This window comes from Phytophthora parasitica (genome assembly GCF_000247585.1).
Source record: "Phytophthora parasitica INRA-310 unplaced genomic scaffold supercont2.7, whole genome shotgun sequence".
Taxonomy (NCBI): Eukaryota; Oomycota; class Peronosporomycetes; order Peronosporales; family Peronosporaceae; genus Phytophthora; species Phytophthora nicotianae.
The window spans coordinates 1,090,399-1,104,843 of NW_008648993.1; the positions used below are offsets into that span (position 1 = coordinate 1,090,399).

The 14,445-nt window shown below is 48.2% G+C and overlaps 8 protein-coding genes across 14 annotated transcripts; 5 read left to right on the forward strand and 3 right to left on the reverse strand.

Moving 5' to 3' along the window:
* The first annotated feature begins 48 nt into the window (after nucleotides 1-48).
* On the forward strand, nucleotides 49-1,652 carry PPTG_05379 (hypothetical protein). 4 transcript variants are annotated; one of them, XM_008898916.1, is made up of 9 exons: nucleotides 49-242; nucleotides 306-487; nucleotides 553-681; nucleotides 762-889; nucleotides 954-1,060; nucleotides 1,125-1,239; nucleotides 1,297-1,342; nucleotides 1,407-1,475; nucleotides 1,545-1,644. In XM_008898916.1, exons 1-9 carry the CDS (start codon nucleotides 107-109, stop codon nucleotides 1,602-1,604), a joined length of 972 nt encoding a protein of 323 aa, XP_008897164.1. In that variant the 5' UTR covers nucleotides 49-106; the 3' UTR covers nucleotides 1,605-1,644. The 4 variants fall into 4 exon arrangements, with proteins under 4 accessions (XP_008897164.1, XP_008897167.1, XP_008897166.1 ...); XM_008898919.1 differs by having other exon boundaries at nucleotides 1,125-1,342; XM_008898918.1 differs by having other exon boundaries at nucleotides 1,125-1,475; nucleotides 1,545-1,652.
* Nucleotides 1,653-1,752: 100 nt separating this feature from the next.
* PPTG_05380 (hypothetical protein) lies at nucleotides 1,753-3,296 on the forward strand (the record flags this gene model as incomplete). Its single annotated transcript, XM_008898920.1, has 10 exons — nucleotides 1,753-1,816; nucleotides 1,882-1,997; nucleotides 2,063-2,147; nucleotides 2,211-2,425; nucleotides 2,496-2,585; nucleotides 2,666-2,721; nucleotides 2,792-2,937; nucleotides 2,998-3,041; nucleotides 3,131-3,176; nucleotides 3,256-3,296. 10 exons carry the CDS (start codon nucleotides 1,753-1,755, stop codon nucleotides 3,294-3,296), a joined length of 903 nt encoding a protein of 300 aa, XP_008897168.1.
* A 159-nt stretch (nucleotides 3,297-3,455) lies between these two features.
* Nucleotides 3,456-4,639, forward strand: PPTG_21672 (the record flags this gene model as incomplete). Of its 2 annotated transcripts, XM_008899305.1 has the most annotated exons (6): nucleotides 3,456-3,581; nucleotides 3,641-3,731; nucleotides 3,791-3,912; nucleotides 3,992-4,250; nucleotides 4,323-4,361; nucleotides 4,438-4,623. In XM_008899305.1, 4 exons carry the CDS (start codon nucleotides 3,456-3,458, stop codon nucleotides 4,115-4,117), a joined length of 465 nt encoding a protein of 154 aa, XP_008897553.1. In that variant the 3' UTR covers nucleotides 4,118-4,250; nucleotides 4,323-4,361; nucleotides 4,438-4,623. The 2 variants fall into 2 exon arrangements, with proteins under 2 accessions (XP_008897553.1, XP_008897552.1); XM_008899304.1 differs by having other exon boundaries at nucleotides 3,992-4,361; nucleotides 4,438-4,639.
* PPTG_05381 lies at nucleotides 4,292-7,888 on the reverse strand. Of its 2 annotated transcripts, XM_008898922.1 has the most exons (7): nucleotides 5,538-7,888; nucleotides 5,402-5,461; nucleotides 5,256-5,333; nucleotides 5,093-5,187; nucleotides 4,972-5,021; nucleotides 4,827-4,899; nucleotides 4,292-4,762 (listed from the first exon to the last, which is right to left on the reverse strand). In XM_008898922.1, the coding sequence occupies exons 1-7, from the start codon at nucleotides 7,812-7,814 to the stop codon at nucleotides 4,555-4,557; spliced, it is 2,841 nt and encodes a 946-aa protein (XP_008897170.1). In that variant the 5' UTR covers nucleotides 7,815-7,888; the 3' UTR covers nucleotides 4,292-4,554. The 2 variants fall into 2 exon arrangements, with proteins under 2 accessions (XP_008897170.1, XP_008897169.1); XM_008898921.1 differs by having other exon boundaries at nucleotides 4,827-5,021.
* Nucleotides 7,889-8,107: 219 nt separating this feature from the next.
* On the forward strand, nucleotides 8,108-9,167 carry PPTG_05382 (hypothetical protein; the record flags this gene model as incomplete). Its single annotated transcript, XM_008898923.1, has 1 exon — nucleotides 8,108-9,167. One exon carries the CDS (start codon nucleotides 8,108-8,110, stop codon nucleotides 9,074-9,076), a length of 969 nt encoding a protein of 322 aa, XP_008897171.1. The 3' UTR covers nucleotides 9,077-9,167.
* A 25-nt stretch (nucleotides 9,168-9,192) lies between these two features.
* On the forward strand, nucleotides 9,193-10,262 carry PPTG_05383 (hypothetical protein; the record flags this gene model as incomplete). Its single annotated transcript, XM_008898924.1, has 2 exons — nucleotides 9,193-9,978; nucleotides 10,049-10,262. 2 exons carry the CDS (start codon nucleotides 9,193-9,195, stop codon nucleotides 10,199-10,201), a joined length of 939 nt encoding a protein of 312 aa, XP_008897172.1. The 3' UTR covers nucleotides 10,202-10,262.
* On the reverse strand, nucleotides 10,199-12,935 carry PPTG_05384 (hypothetical protein). Its single transcript, XM_008898925.1, has one exon. It carries the CDS (start codon nucleotides 12,635-12,637, stop codon nucleotides 10,268-10,270), a length of 2,370 nt encoding a protein of 789 aa, XP_008897173.1. The 5' UTR covers nucleotides 12,638-12,935; the 3' UTR covers nucleotides 10,199-10,267.
* On the reverse strand, nucleotides 12,727-14,352 carry PPTG_05385. 2 transcript variants are annotated; one of them, XM_008898926.1, is made up of 6 exons: nucleotides 14,097-14,352; nucleotides 13,707-14,010; nucleotides 13,599-13,634; nucleotides 13,454-13,524; nucleotides 13,210-13,386; nucleotides 12,727-13,140 (listed from the first exon to the last, which is right to left on the reverse strand). In XM_008898926.1, exons 2-6 carry the CDS (start codon nucleotides 13,973-13,975, stop codon nucleotides 13,064-13,066), a joined length of 630 nt encoding a protein of 209 aa, XP_008897174.1. In that variant the 5' UTR covers nucleotides 13,976-14,010; nucleotides 14,097-14,352; the 3' UTR covers nucleotides 12,727-13,063. The 2 variants fall into 2 exon arrangements, with proteins under 2 accessions (XP_008897174.1, XP_008897175.1); XM_008898927.1 differs by lacking the exon at nucleotides 14,097-14,352 and having other exon boundaries at nucleotides 13,707-14,040.
* Between the last annotated feature and the right edge of the window lie 93 nt (nucleotides 14,353-14,445).

The window sequence follows — 14,445 nt, forward strand, 5'->3', positions numbered from 1 at the left end:
ATGCATACAAAACTTATGTCTATTCGACCTAAGTACGAATTGCAGTGTGTCACATTTATCTTGGCAATGCAAATCTTGAAGAGACGTCATCCATTGCCATCCACCGATGCGCGCCACTTGCCACAGCACGAGCTTGCAGCGGCGCTATTGTAGTGGTGTTTTGTCGCTCTCACACGTGGCATCGATAGTGCTTTGGGTGGCTGCGGTCGCTCTGCCGTTGCTTCTGGCATGGGGATCGCGAGGTGCGCAAAAATGCTTGAAAATTTAGGGGAGATACGGAACTGGTAACGCTTAAAATCTGGTAGATTTTGTGCTGCAAGTGAATTCATACAGAGAGCAGCCCGTGGATAAGTCCACAGACCAAGTGCTCTGTGTATTAGAAGGCGAAAGTGATGGTGGAACGCCGCTAACGTTGGTGCACACTACCTTCCCGGATCGGGTTCAGCAGCTCTTCTCGAACGCAAGCTTGCAAACTGCTTTCGTTAAGGTGAATCGGTTCATCAAAGAAGTGAATAATTTCGCCACACTGAGCTCTGGTTTGGTGCCATGCAGACTTCAAATACGGATGTCGATGCTGATGGAATCCCCGAGTCAGTCCAAGTTGAGATTGCCACGCCGCTGTCGACTAACGAGATTATTCGACATGCAACGGTGGTGGTTGTGCTCGATTATACATTAAAGGTACACCTGCCGCTGCTATGACAGATGAGCACAGGCAGCGTGTTGTAACATCATGATGTGGCATGTTTTTCGCCAAGTAGAGCTACGCCAAGCTCAACATTGACGTGCTGACGGTGTTCAGGCATTCGTCTTCGTTGGCTGGGGACATGTTGTATGCAGATGGAGATCTCAGCTTTCATCAACGTTATCCACTTGAGATTACCGATAGGTGCGCAGATGCTGCACGAAAGACTGGATCGAGCGTTTCTAATGATGCATTTGTATGTTGACAGCATCCAGCAACCGTACGTTGATTCACCCATTGTGAACATGACCAGCACCAATACAACGCAGGAGCTACTGCTTCAGTCTCTCATAAGCGGGTACCGAGAGCGCAACTGTACGTTTTTCGTCGTTCTTCTTCGTGCGGCGGACTAATCGCTGTTTCTACTATCTCCACAAAGACACCGCCAATTTCTACGTCCCGTACCCAATTTGGACGCCAAATGCCAATTCATCGGAAGACATTAGGGTGTTTCGAGTGCTCATGGATATTCGGATAGACCCTGTCAACGTTTTGTAAGGCTGTGCATCGAAAACTCATGATACTCGCTCCAGTTAACACTCTTCGTTCAGATACACCCCCGAGTGGCCAGAGATTGTAAAGCATGCTTGGATACAGGTAAGTCATCAGCATGAAATGCTCTCTGTTATTCATTTCATACCCAACTCATCTCTGGCTCCAGTACTACTGCATTTTCGTTGTCGTCTCAACGCTCGCATTTGCTCTGCGTGAATATCTCTTCATCAGCAAGGTTTGTTGTCATCGGAAATTCGTCAAAGTCAACCTCCTGTTCTTTTCACTCACGTGTTCTTGTATCCAGCTTCTCCCCAGCGTTTGTGTCGTCGATGAACCTCGAATGAAGCCTACAAAATATGAATAGCACTTTGCAAAAACAAATACAATATATAATGTAAAACGAAAACTCACTTCAACTTTGTCAACGTCAGCCATTTCAGTTAAAATTCCAAGTTTATCCGTTAATTGCTAAGTAAGCGGAATCGATTTTTTGCGTTCAAGTTCATCCGACGATGAGCACCAAAGAGAGTGAGCCCAAGACGCAGGAGGAAGTGGACCTAGACGACCTCCTCGACGGTACTCGTCTATATCTGCAGCGTGCACACACGTACACGCTCTCACCTTGCCTACGCTGAAAACAGATGCGCTAGACGACTTTGCGGACGAGGTGAGCGCCTCGGAGATGTCGAAAGTCACGAAAGAAGCAGCTGCCACAACCGCGGCGACACAAGAGAGCGAAGATAACAAGCTGCAGGAGGTTCGAATAACTGATAAGGCCTTGGAGGGAGCGGGAGCGATGATCTAACGTTTGTAACCTGTCAGAACATGGCCAAATTCCTCGAGGACGCACAGAATCCCGAGTTTCAGAAGGTGCTAGAGCAGGCATTTCGCGAGTTGGGCACGGACGGTAGAGTGAAGTCAAGTGTGGAGGGTATTCAGACTGAGACTGATAGTTATGATGCATTTGCAGCGGATGCGGAGAATATAGAGCAGCTATTGGGCTCGTTGAAGACGGAAAACTCGACGGATGAGACGGATGACGTCAATGCTGGTGTGGCCAAGACACTGCAGAATATGGCAAAGGCGGCGGAAGACATGGAAGGCGTGGGGACGGCACAGGTGGAGGCCATGGGGGAAGAAATGATGGCCGAGATGATGAAGAAGTTCGAAGAGATGGGAGAGAAGGTGTGGTGATTGGTGTTTTGCTGGGAGGTAGAATGGTTATTAACGTGTGTGATGATGCTTGTTGCTGTAGAGTGATTTCCAGGACTTGGTGGACGGAATGATGCAGCAATTACTGTCGAAGGACGTCATGTATGACCCCATGAAGCAGATCTGCGAACGGGTACGCTGATTTGAAGTGGATAAGTGTTGAGCTATTGCTCTTAAAATCGTATTTACAGGATCCTCGCTGTGTTATTGTAGTATCCTGAGTGGCTTGCCGAAAAGGAATCGCTGTTGTCGAAGGAGGATTATGAAAGGTTAACATGCTTGCTTGCTGTGTAGGTTGATGTGGATTTAATAACTTTTTGCGGCTTATGATATGCACAGATATGGCAAGCAGTACCAGTACTTCCAGCAGATTGTTGCAGTGTATGAGTCAGAGCCCGATAACTATGCTCGGCTGTCAGAGCTGATGCAGGAGATGCAGGAGACCGGCCAACCTCCTTCCGAGATCGTAAAGGACCTTGCTCCAGGTAGGCTTCCCTATGCCATGAATAAAAAATGATATGAGTGCTAACGCCAGTCTTCAATAGGCCTGCAGTTCGACGACGAAGGAATGCCGATCATGCCCAACATGGTTCGTCTTGAGGCTATTTGGTTATACTACACAAAGCATCTGCATCGATTCTAACAGTGATACTGCTTCTGCCTTGTTCTACTCCGCAGGGTCCTGGCATGTTCCCCGGTATGGCTGGAATGCCTGGCATGCCCCGTAAGTTGAATCGAAGCTCTTGCTTCCTGTAGTTTGAGCTGCAGAGTTCACTGATTGCTGTTCGTTGATGTCGATTTAGTTGGTGGCGTCCCAGGCCAGGAACAGTGCTCTGTGATGTGATCTGACCATATTCCACATATTCAAGATGATCGTTGAAGCTGCTATTCCTTCAAAACATTGCTAGAGAATTGCAACGCCAGCTCTGCGTGTTTGAATCTTGTCTATCTTGGATTTGGCGCCTGTTCATTATTTTGTCAAAGTGGTCGCGAGCAGCTCGCAATGCAACATCTGGATGCTATTTCGCTTGGCGTTTTCTCGTACTTGCAGGCCCACGAACGTGTGTCCCGAGTCGAATCAAAGCCCTTCGTTGGAGCTACTCAGATGGAATTTGGGCTCTGGGAGCAGGTACAAAGGATATGATTTTATGATTTTATTGACCTGGAGGAATGCTCACTCGCGTTCAGAAAAACTCCCCGAATATGCTTCCAGAAGATTTGAGGCGCTTCTACTCGATCGCTAACGGACTGTCGGTCAAGTGGTTTGCTCCATTTTGTGGTAAGATATTCGTCATGATATCTTCAATCTTACAAAAGCCCTGAGTTGCATCTGTTTAGAGAAAACCACTTTAGTTGGTCATTTCTTGCTAAATTCGCTTCAAGATCTACATCGTCTCTCGATCACGGACCTCCCTTCAAAGTGCCGCGCTGCAGATATGCATAGACTTGACATGAAAAAGGTACAACAGATTGGCAGAGCCTCCGTCTCGATTAATAAAGTCGAGCATTCATTCACATTCGCTTAACAACTCGATCCAGATCAGCCACAAGGAACTCGTTGGGTTTTCTCTCGAAGCTTCTCCAAAATATGGCACTGTCGTTCTCATCTATCTGGAAGGTACCGTGCGTCCAAGCTTGTTTATTGAGTCTCGATTTGGACTATAACCACACTCGAAATCGTGCAGAAGAGCCGCAAGTATGGTTTAGGGACATACGAGGCAAGTGGAGCTTCCTGGCCGAGACGTTCACCAACTATTACCGTATGATGCTCACTCATCTGGGCATCATATCATGGCAGGTAAGTTCTCATAAATAAGACATAGTAGTGAAAAAGAGTTTCAACTTCACACTGTTCATACTATCCGAGCAGACAATCTTCTCCGATACTGGTGTTGATCCCATGCGAAAGGTACGCACGCACCTTTGGTATTGTACCTATGCGTCCCAGCTAACCAAGATGTGATGACTTTTTATCAAATTATTAGCCATGGCTTTACCTGTTTATCCCAAACCGAATGCTTCTTGATGAGCAGAATGCTCGAGATCAAGGACAAGAATAACAGAACACTTGCCAATGTAGAATCAACAGGCCATTAGCATCTTCATTGAGTTAGCCACCTGTGCTCAGACACTGCAGGTTTGTCAGATTTGTCAGACGTGCTATCCTCCAAGTAAAAGATACTCTCATCTTTATACTTCAGCTTGTGGTAGTCTTGCTTCGAAATCGCCACGACTCTTCTCTTCACCTGCGATGACGAGATGTCCACCACTTTGACTGGAGTCTTCGAAAGCTCGGGATTGTATGGCTCACTAGTAAATCAGGCAAAAGGTTAGTCCTATACGTGCACTGATAGCACCACAAAACTATGTGTACCGTTTCAGCATGCCCACTCGAAGCATAACACGATTTTCCTTGCTATCCTTTCGCTTTGATTGCGAGCCTTCATCTTTGCGGCCACTCACGTGAATGCTCAAAATCTCGCAGACATTAAACAGAAGGTAGTGATCCGCCGCGCTACCTGAAATGTCCGCCATTACAAGCTCGCCAGTATGTAGTTTCAAAGTGGTGCTACAACACACAACACAAGCGTAAATTAGTTGATCCACAACAACGGAAAGAGAGGTCAATTGAGTACGAACTTGTCATTGTCACCGATCTCAGCACTCGCTGCAAACACATCTTCGCTACCTACGCGGTGTGGCTCAAAAACCGGTTCTTCCGGGTCCAGAAATTTCTGAATAATAGTCAGGTTGACCATTATTAGTCTTCAGTCGATTTGACAGCAATTACGAGATCACGTACCTGAAGGATCATGCACTCAGTAACCCACTGAAAGTCTTTAACCGGCAAATGGCGCTTTCTCTTATAGTACCGGCATGTCTAGGTTTTAAAAAGCAACAAAGGTTAGCTGGAGAAGAGTATCGCGCAAATAAACACATGGCACTTACCGGTGTGTACTCGTCGCATAGCACCACATCAACACTGACGCCACTCTTGCTAGACAAATTCTGCAAATACCAAATTGATGGTTAAACGAGGTAAGACAGAAACACAAGCGTTAACTACTCTAAAAGGCAGCCTCACCTCGTATACGGCGTCTGCACCACAAGCTTTCAATATAAACGCCATCAAACTGGCCTTGTCCTTTGCCTCTGACTTGGATACTTGAGAAACATCACTGACGATGCCAAAGGAATAGCCTTCAAAAATGTGTAGCTCTCTAGGGGGGAAGCACTCGAACTTTCGAGTAGTAACGGAATATCCCGTTGGCACTTGATACCCATCGAATGGTACCACATACCCAGCGTCAATGCAATCTTTGATCCAGTCCGTGTGGACAACGGGGATTCCACACGCAACAGCTTGCATGAACTTGCGCTTCCTCCAGGATACAGGCGTCGCAATCACCACGCCCTTAGGGTTGTTTTTGTATAGTACGTCCTGGTAGCGCTCTGGAATTTTACCTCCATGGCCTTCAATTAACTCCTTCAAAGTCTCCTCTCCAGCTTTCACGAATCCCGTCAAGCAAAACTCAAATTTGTACTTGAACAGAGTCCGAGATCTTGAACCGTATGCACGTTGTGACGGTACTGGCGTTAACGTCCGTGTTCGAGTTCGAACTTGTGGAGTTGAGGTAGGTGTTGACTGAGTAGTTCGAGTACTACGTCGTGCAGGAGGTCGAGGCGTCTGGGGGTCACCTGCATCGTCTTTCGAGGGTTCACTTCCATCAGGAGACAAGAACTCGCGCCTTCGTTTCTTGGTTTTCGGGGTGTAGATGCCCTGGCTCGGGGAATCACGAGGCTTAGTCGAGATTTTCTGCTTCTTTTTGCCTGTTGGTATATCTGGCGAGGACAAAGTTTTCCTCTTGGAGCTCACTTGTTCATCGGTCGTAGTAATAGAATTCTTGGGGGCAGTGGGATTATCCACTGGTGTTGGCGTTGGTGTAGCTAGATATACCGGGCTGATAGAAGACTCGAACGGACTGGGTCTGTCACTTCTAGAGAAATTTTCTATCCTCTTGGACGCTGGTGTACCTTCACTAGTTAGGCTTGCACTGAAGTGAGGTTCACCGTCCTGCGACGGCATGGAGAAGGAGAATTCCAGGCTGCGGATCGCCTTCGTCTGAGAATCACCTCCAGCAGCAGCATAACTCGCCACTAGATCATCACTTTTCTTTGCGTTTTGCATAGGTGAGTTCGGCTCAACAACCGGTTCGCCCTCCGTCCCAGTCTTACTAGGCTGCGTAGGTACACAGTCCTCCTGTTCGTCATCATTCGTGGTGTCCGAAACTCCCTCCACCGGCTTTGCGTTCACTTCAGTCGAATCAGGTTTTACCACTCGAATGGGGTTAACTCTTGGCGTTAAATAGTCCTGCTGCGTAGCCTGCGATCCTTCTCGACTTGTCACTTCATCCTCACAACTTTTCTGGTTCTTTTGATCTGGTGTGGGTACAACAACTGAGTCGGGAGAATACCCTGCATCCTTACTATCATTTTTCTTCTCATCGCCGTCAACTGCATCCATTGCAGACGAACAGGCTCCATAAGGCAGCGTTCCTGTATCAGAGTATGGGTACACTTCTGTCTCCGCTTCATCATCTCCACCAGCGTGTCCATAGCTTTGAGTCACATCTCCATCTCCAGCCTCTTCCAGCTGTTGCGTACACTCCATCTCATCCTCGTAATCCGTCTCACGATCGCTATCTTCAATAATACTCTTCTCAACGTTCTCCTTCTCCACATCTTTCACCTCAGTATCCGACGTTTCCTTTAACGTAGTCTGGAAAATCCTCGGCGCCAGGTCTTCACTGTACTCCGAATACGCAGCCACAGAGTCCTCGGCATCTTCTGCTTTATTACTGGTCGATTTCTCCTTACGAGCACGCCACGCCGTCTCCACGGCCTTCAACAGGGTTGGTGGAGGACTTGGAGACCCGTTTCTGAGTTCCTGAAGCTCCTGTTTACGTATTTTTAAAGGAGAGCTCACCTTCTTCTCTTCTTTCTTCTCCTGTGTCCTTATATTCTCGTCAATCTGCGTGTCTTCAGCGAATAACTCGTTGAATGGGTTCGCACTTAATTGCGCGACAGGTCGGAAGCCATCGCCGCCTCTTGTGACTCCTGCTGTCGCCTCCAGATCCAGTACGAGCTTAAGCGTCTGCTTCTTTTCCTTCACTGGTGGTAGCGCCACCTCCTCGGCGCTCGGAGGCACGTGAAACCCTAAAAATGCGCTAGGGTCAGCGCTGCATTGCTGGGACTCGGCGAAGCTGTCGCTAGGGTGATACAAGGGGCTGTCGGGATGCGCGAACGACACGTCGGACAGTCTGCGATCGTCCGAAGACGCCGATGGCCGCGGAGACTCCATCAAGTGGCCGAAAAGTGCGCGTGTCGCGGTTAGAAATGGCGCGATATGAGACTTGATTGGCCGTTTTTTCCCGCCAGAAATGGACCAAAAATAGACTGAGTGATGGTCTTTGCATTGACGTTTTAATTTTCGGAAATCACAGTATCATAGTTGTGATTGGTCAATATTTAAAACGCATCTTATCCGAAAGTGATGGTTGATCAGTTGAAGTTAGCAGGAGTGATGGTCTTTGAGGCCATTTTTAGCAGCCGCAGCATGTTGCCACTTTTGCCTTGTCATTTTGCAAGGCGCGTATGGAGAGCTCGACGCCTTTAGAACAAGATTTCCGAGCATTGGCTGGCGTTTTGACAAGCTCGGATTGCGTAGCTGTGTGGCCTACAGCCGGTGAAGGTTTGGTGGGTGAGTTCCAGGTACTGGTGGAGGAGGAATGGCAGCAATTGCTACGTCATGGACTCCACCTCGTCTCGGATGCCGAAGTGAAGGAGCTCTATTGCCTCCAAAACGTCCCAGGGTATGCTGAGCTGGTGGTGCGCGTGTTTCGACTGGTTCAAGAGCCTTTTCCTCGAAGGGGGGTCTGGCAACTGCAGGAGCTACCTGGAACAAGGCAAATAATAAAGACGAAGAGCGAGTTGTCAAGAAGCGATTCAACTGCGGGGGACTCGCTACCTAGGTCAGGAAATGGTTCCAAAGCGTGGACTATTTCTCCGGCGAAAATGCAGAGAAAACGACGCCAAAACAGTGATTCTGAGGATCGCGTTGCTAGTTCGAACAAATCAAACGATGAGGTTCGACCACCAACGAAAACTCGTCGAGTGAGTCCTGAAAAAAAGGACAGGGCTGCGCCTGTTGCTCTGATATCCGACAATTGTGACAGCGTTGGCAACACAGCAAGATCTCGGCGATCAGGGCAATCAGATGCTGCTAATAAACGTCATGAACTTCGCGCTGCTGATGCCGCTCGTGCGCTTGGCTTGTTGCATCAAAGTGATACCGTAGCGTATGCTGATGGTACTGGTCTCGATCAGACAAGGTATGAATCGCTCAACCGAGCTCGAGTGGTATCGCTATCTGCCAGAGGAACGGAATCGCTTTGGTCAGCTCTGGAGAGTGCCTCGACACGAGTCCTCAAGTTGCTCAGTAATGGCTTATTTTCGGTGGTTATGGGGATCAAGACTCAGGATTCATTCGACTACGATTTATTATGGATCGAAGAAGACGACAGACACTGCTGGACGATGTTCGGCGAACCGAGGATCCCTTAGTGAGAAAATTAGCAACAAGCGGATTAACAGACTGTCGTAGACGTCCTGGTAACTAAAGATAGAGAAGAACAAAATACAAGTTGCTTTCCACCCAGCACATTCGTTTCTTGGTGACTATGGCCGAAGTTTTCACCAAAGACACCACAGATATCGACTCCAAAGCCCCCGATGAACCAAGTCTTGAAGCCCAGCGTGATGTCCTTCTGGATGAATTCCATGAAAATCAATTAGCTCGACACCATCCGAGCTCAGATTCTGGAATGAAAACATTTGCTACTCCTGGATTTCTCGAATGTGACTGCGCTTCTGCCACCAAGAGAGGTCGATACAACGAGATCGTTTGCGGGGCCCACAAGTTGACGCTACGGAACTCACGACCACACCTGGAGTCAATCGAGTTCTCCCAGAAACTCGCTTCACTTGCAGAACAAAACTCGCCGTTGTCAAAGTCGATGACACTGCTACCTTCAAGACGTGCTGCAATTGAATCATCAGGTGAAGAATTGGATTCAGTGCTGCTGAGAGCTTCTAAAAGCACAAGTTCTCTTCGCCAACAACACAACTTTACTACCGAGCCTAGTATTTCGTTGTTACCTTCACTACACCCGAAGACCACGATACGCCCGCATACTGATGGTGGAGTTGTAGAAAACGTTAGTGAACGTAAAACTAGTTTCTCGCTTACATCGCTGGCGCTTGACGCTCCAACGACACTTCCACTAGAGGAAGCTCAGAAGATGCTCGAACTGTACAACAAAATCATTCGTTTAAATGCTGAAACTCGAAAGAACATGGGGATCATGTACACACGACGATCAACGCTGTTGGCAGCAATGGGAGATTATTCAGCAGCGTTGCAAGATGCAGAACAGGTAGTGTTCTTGGATCCAAAGTCGACCGTTGTACGTGAATTATCTTTCTGTCAATAATCTGCGTCTACGTGAGCGTAACTTGTGTAATTGGGTACTGCAGGGATACTATCGCAAAGGCTGTGCACTGTGTGGTCTTGGTCGGTTTGCAGAGGCAAGCAGAGCCTTTCAGCAAGGACTAGCGTTCGATGTCAACTGTCGATACCTGCACCATGGACTTCAACTAGCTCTCAACCATTCACGGTATAATTACTAGGCAAGCAAAACACAAATGTACTAACTGGTGCAGAAATTATTATCAACCAACACTAATGTCACGTCCCTAGCAAAGGTAGGATTGGTGAGCCCAGTCGGGCATCCGCATCGATGGTAGTTTGCTTTTGAACTCATTGTCAGTCAATCGTTCATCAATCGGTGTCACGAACTCGTAGCTGCTGAACACTGGACCAGCATACATAACCTTGTCCACGACGAAAAACGCCATTAGCGGATTGCCGACGCCGAGATGCAGCACACCTCCTTTATCGCCATGAATAGTTGATGGCGAGTCTGTATGGACGTCCGCCACGATCACGTCGCTCTTGCCTGAATCTTCCCGACTTTCGAAGAATAACCCAGGGTACCAACCGCAGTACCTCGATCCTCCACTTCCAAATCGCTCTTCCATAACCGTCCTCAAGAAATTCACTTGACTCTCGCCCAAGGGTCTGTGCTCAGCTTGGAGAACTGCGATCTCTTCAATTGATTGCATTGTTTCCGCAAAACAACGAAAAAAACGTCGAGCTTCGAGGTACTTGCTATCTGTCTGATGCGACCCGAAATCAAGCTGGCTTGGCTGTCGTGATTGGTCATACGAAAACTCGACCAATGGACTCAGTTCTCTCTCAATCATCATTTCCATTTGCTTGGCTAGTTTTCCCATGCGCTGCCAGAAGAGGGGGTACGGGTCCACCATTCCGTCTGCGTATTCACAGCCGCACACAAACGTGTATCCTTGTTTCGCGTACAGTAAAGTGTCGTGGCGTAACTGAGTAAATGATGCCAGCTGCGTATTCAATTGACGTTTCTGCCAGACATTCGAATGAAATGTACCAGCGGCATTCGGAGACGGTCTCGACAACGCTCGCAGTGCTCGCTGCCATAGCATACTAATGCTAGTCTTTTCATCTGGAGAATCTTCACTAATGTCTCCTTCATCGTCAAATTCTCGGTCGATAACTTGACGAAGTGCAACAAGATTTGACGAGTATTGAATGCCATCTCGGAACGGAACAAACTCTGGAAATCGTTGCGGATTAGCATTCATTCGATCGGCGAGCACTTGAGCTGCACTGTCATTGCCAAACAACGTGAAAGCGATATCCACAGCACTCGGAATGCGTCGTTTTTGCTTTTCATCATTGTGAATCACGTGATCAAAAACTAGTCTCGAAAAGATGAATGAACTCCAGACAAATCGTTGTCCTAATAGCGCGAAGGAACTGGGTAGAGACATTGGTGTCGTTGAGGTTGGAGGTTGATTCTCGACGCGTGGGTGGCCATTGATCAGTTGAGCTCCGAGTCGCTTTTCGAGAATCCGATTCTGAATACTCTTCAACATCGAAAGTGTTTCTTTGTCATCATCAGTAAAAAGTGTTTCTTTCGGTAATAATCGTAAAAGCTGAGATGGTGAAAGCGAGTCGGCTCCCATTCCTCCATCAGCCACGAGACTGGAAATCAACGCGTCAACCTTCTCAACAATCTTCAAAGCTTGTGAGTCACGTAGGAAGTGCACCAACATGACCGCGCAGTGCAGTTGGTAAAGATCTTCTTCTGGTTTTTCACCACCAGCAACGCGGAAATCGATCGTTCCAAGCCACATCATAGCGCGGAAGTAGCGCATCAGCTCCTCGGAGTTTGTGTAATGTCCGCGAGGTTTGAACTGCGAGAAGTCAACGATCCGTTTTGATGACAATATATCCGCCTCCTTGGTTTCTTCTGAATAAACAAAAGCCAGTAAACGTTCCAGTTCGATAGTATTCTCAGTGACACCGTCGACTAGCTCCCCTCTTAAGAGACTTAGCCCCACTCGGAGGAATAATTCCACATCTACCATCACTCTTCTTGCTTCTGAGTCATCTTTTGAAGTAGCAATGATAGCCTCGCAGCATTTCGACAGTGTGGATTCAAGGATTTTATCCAGTGTGGGGGATAATATCTGAATTTCCGTATCCACGAGAAAAGCGTCAAAACTGCGGTGCCATGCATGCAAAATCGAGTCAGCCGTCACGAATACCGGCATGTCATCTGTGTACAGTCGATAGTAGATATCCGCGAAGCTCTCAGCTGGCATGCGTTCCACTGCAACGACTCCATTGGCCTCTAGGTTGGCCTTCTCGTCTGGTTTAAGACGGTAGTCAGTGGTTTGCATCCTCTTTAGCGGGTGGTGCGTCGTTGACGTCAGGATCTGATCCACAAATGAAGCTCCATGTTGTTGCTTTGCTTCGTTACGCAGACGTTCAGTATCCCCGCGAGCTTTCATGGGATCCGCAGCGAAAAGATCGAAGAATTTGCAGTCTTCCAGCTTGACTGGCGCGTCAGTTTCTTGAGCACATGACACTGGGTAGAGCTTCACTAGATCCTCAGACGTCAGCTGCGTACCGACCCGTTCCAATGTCGCGGCGAATGCAGCTCCAACGTCACCTCCACCCATTGTCGTGGCCCAATAGGTCTGGATCTTGCGTGGCGAAATCTGAAATAAGGAGCTGGGCCTCTCCAAAAAAATGGGTTCAGAGTTTTCAACCCAGTTTCATTGCAAATCTGCGTCTGCAAATTATCGCTGCAAGCGGCAATACCAATGAACCAGTCTTCAGCAAACCACGAATTCAATTGTACAGTCTTCGCCTACAAGCCGGTCTGTCCTTCGTCTGTACTGGACTGCAGATCCTCCTATGCAGAGTTCGCCCCCCACATGAAGAAGACTAGAAGGACACTAATAACTGTATATCACGTTATCGTGGTGATGTTCAACTCTTCCTGCTGCTCACAATACGGCAGTGTATTCAACAAAGAGTATAGTCCCTTAGATGCTAACCTGCCCCATCGTAATCAGACCAAAATGCTGCCTACTAAGCAATTCCTATATTTCTTCCACGCGTCCCGAGTAGTCTGCGAACATGTCCCTCTTGCCCTGTGCGCGTGCTTTTGCATCGGCTTCTGCGTGTCAGAACCAAGGACGTTAACAACATTATGACCACAAAACCATACCAAGCAACTGGAACCAACCATTAGATCCGTTGCCTTGTGAGGGCTGGAATGAGTAGTGTGGCGGGTTCGGCGGCGTCTGTCGCGATGGTCGATGTGGCGTTGGGGACGGCGGGCGCACCGGCATCCGCTCAAATTCTCTCTCTAGACCTTCAAACGGGTTCGAGTCGCCTCTCCACAAGCCGCCACCAAAGAATTCTGCAAAACCAAATCCACAGTATGAGTCTCATTCCGGCTTCCACCTCGTGAAAACATGCTCAATTACCTTCAAAAGGACGCAGCATTTCTTGTCTTAAAAAGTCGAACGGGCTCATTTGTGCTTCAAAATCGTCACCTCTTCTCCAATAGCAACACAAAATGAGTTCATCAATTCTCAATTACCACCTCTCACGTGGACCAAATGCACAAACCGTCGCTGGAAAAACGTGCCAAACTCCTGTTCGCCTCTGTGCAAATCGAGAAATATCCGGTTAAAAATGCCAATTGACACACACTCTCAACATTGAATTGCCACGTACCCTTTGCGTGGGTCCATCCTCTCCCTGTTGAAAAAGTCTCCAGCCGTGGCCTCGCCCCCGTGTTCATCTTCCGTGATCTCCTTGCGGTTCGAGATGAGCTCCTTGCGTGCGTTGGGGCACTGGCGGAAGATTTTCTTAATGATCTCGCACTTACTGTCGCCGTTAATGGACCTGCATGATTGCGACAGTGCCGTCGAGTAGAAGCAGCCCGGGTTGGCCTCACGGTCCTGCTGGATCAACTCCTGCTCCTCGTCACTCAGCGTTGCCATCTCACTCTGCAATTGTCAAACTGCCAGAAGACGTTCTGGAATAAATAAAATGATGTGCACCACGTGAGTTTTACCAACATTGTGAGAGAAACATAGATAATTCAGCTTCAACGACACTCACTCTCGGTGAGCGTTGCTCTGTTCCAGCGACGAATCTGGTGCGGTCGGATAAACAATGTGGCAGTAGCTACCTGGGAATCGGTGAAGCTCTGCAATACCCAGTGGAGCTGGTGTTTCGTGTTAATCGATGGCTGCCAACGTGCATTGAGCGGGTGAATTTGCTATCCCATCCTTTTAAAGTACCTACAAGATTTTTTTTTACTTCGGCTGGTAACGATGGCAACATTGAAGTGACGTTTCACCAACTTGGGTTTGTGTGACGGGGTCACACAGCACCTTGTGCAGAGGAAGTTTATTTCCTCTAGAGTATACAAACTCTAAGTGAACGACCGTTCACGTGTCCCTGGTCT

What these genes read in the sequence shown, in the direction of transcription:
- PPTG_05381 (XM_008898921.1), bottom strand. Translation starts at nt 7,814, where the DNA reads ATGGAGTCTCCGCGGCCATCGGCGTCTTCGGACGATCGCAGACTGTCC. An exon ending in CTGAGTGCATGATCCTTCAG is followed by an intron (nt 5,188 to 5,255) that starts GTACGTGATCTC and finishes ACTATTATTCAG; the next exon opens with AAATTTCTGGACCCGGAAGA. An exon ending in GAGATCGGTGACAATGACAA is followed by an intron (nt 5,022 to 5,092) that starts GTTCGTACTCAA and finishes TGTGTGTTGTAG; the next exon opens with CACCACTTTGAAACTACATA.
- PPTG_05384 (XM_008898925.1), bottom strand. Translation starts at nt 12,637, where the DNA reads ATGGGTGGAGGTGACGTTGGAGCTGCATTCGCCGCGACATTGGAACGG.
- PPTG_05379 (XM_008898916.1), top strand. Translation starts at nt 107, where the DNA reads ATGCGCGCCACTTGCCACAGCACGAGCTTGCAGCGGCGCTATTGTAGT. An exon ending in CGGGTACCGAGAGCGCAACT is followed by an intron (nt 1,061 to 1,124) that starts GTACGTTTTTCG and finishes ATCTCCACAAAG; the next exon opens with ACACCGCCAATTTCTACGTC. An exon ending in ATAGACCCTGTCAACGTTTT is followed by an intron (nt 1,240 to 1,296) that starts GTAAGGCTGTGC and finishes CTCTTCGTTCAG; the next exon opens with ATACACCCCCGAGTGGCCAG.
- PPTG_05385 (XM_008898926.1), bottom strand. Translation starts at nt 13,975, where the DNA reads ATGGCAACGCTGAGTGACGAGGAGCAGGAGTTGATCCAGCAGGACCGT. An exon ending in AGGATGGACCCACGCAAAGG is followed by an intron (nt 13,635 to 13,706) that starts GTACGTGGCAAT and finishes CGATTTGCACAG; the next exon opens with AGGCGAACAGGAGTTTGGCA. An exon ending in GGCACGTTTTTCCAGCGACG is followed by an intron (nt 13,525 to 13,598) that starts GTTTGTGCATTT and finishes CTATTGGAGAAG; the next exon opens with AGGTGACGATTTTGAAGCAC.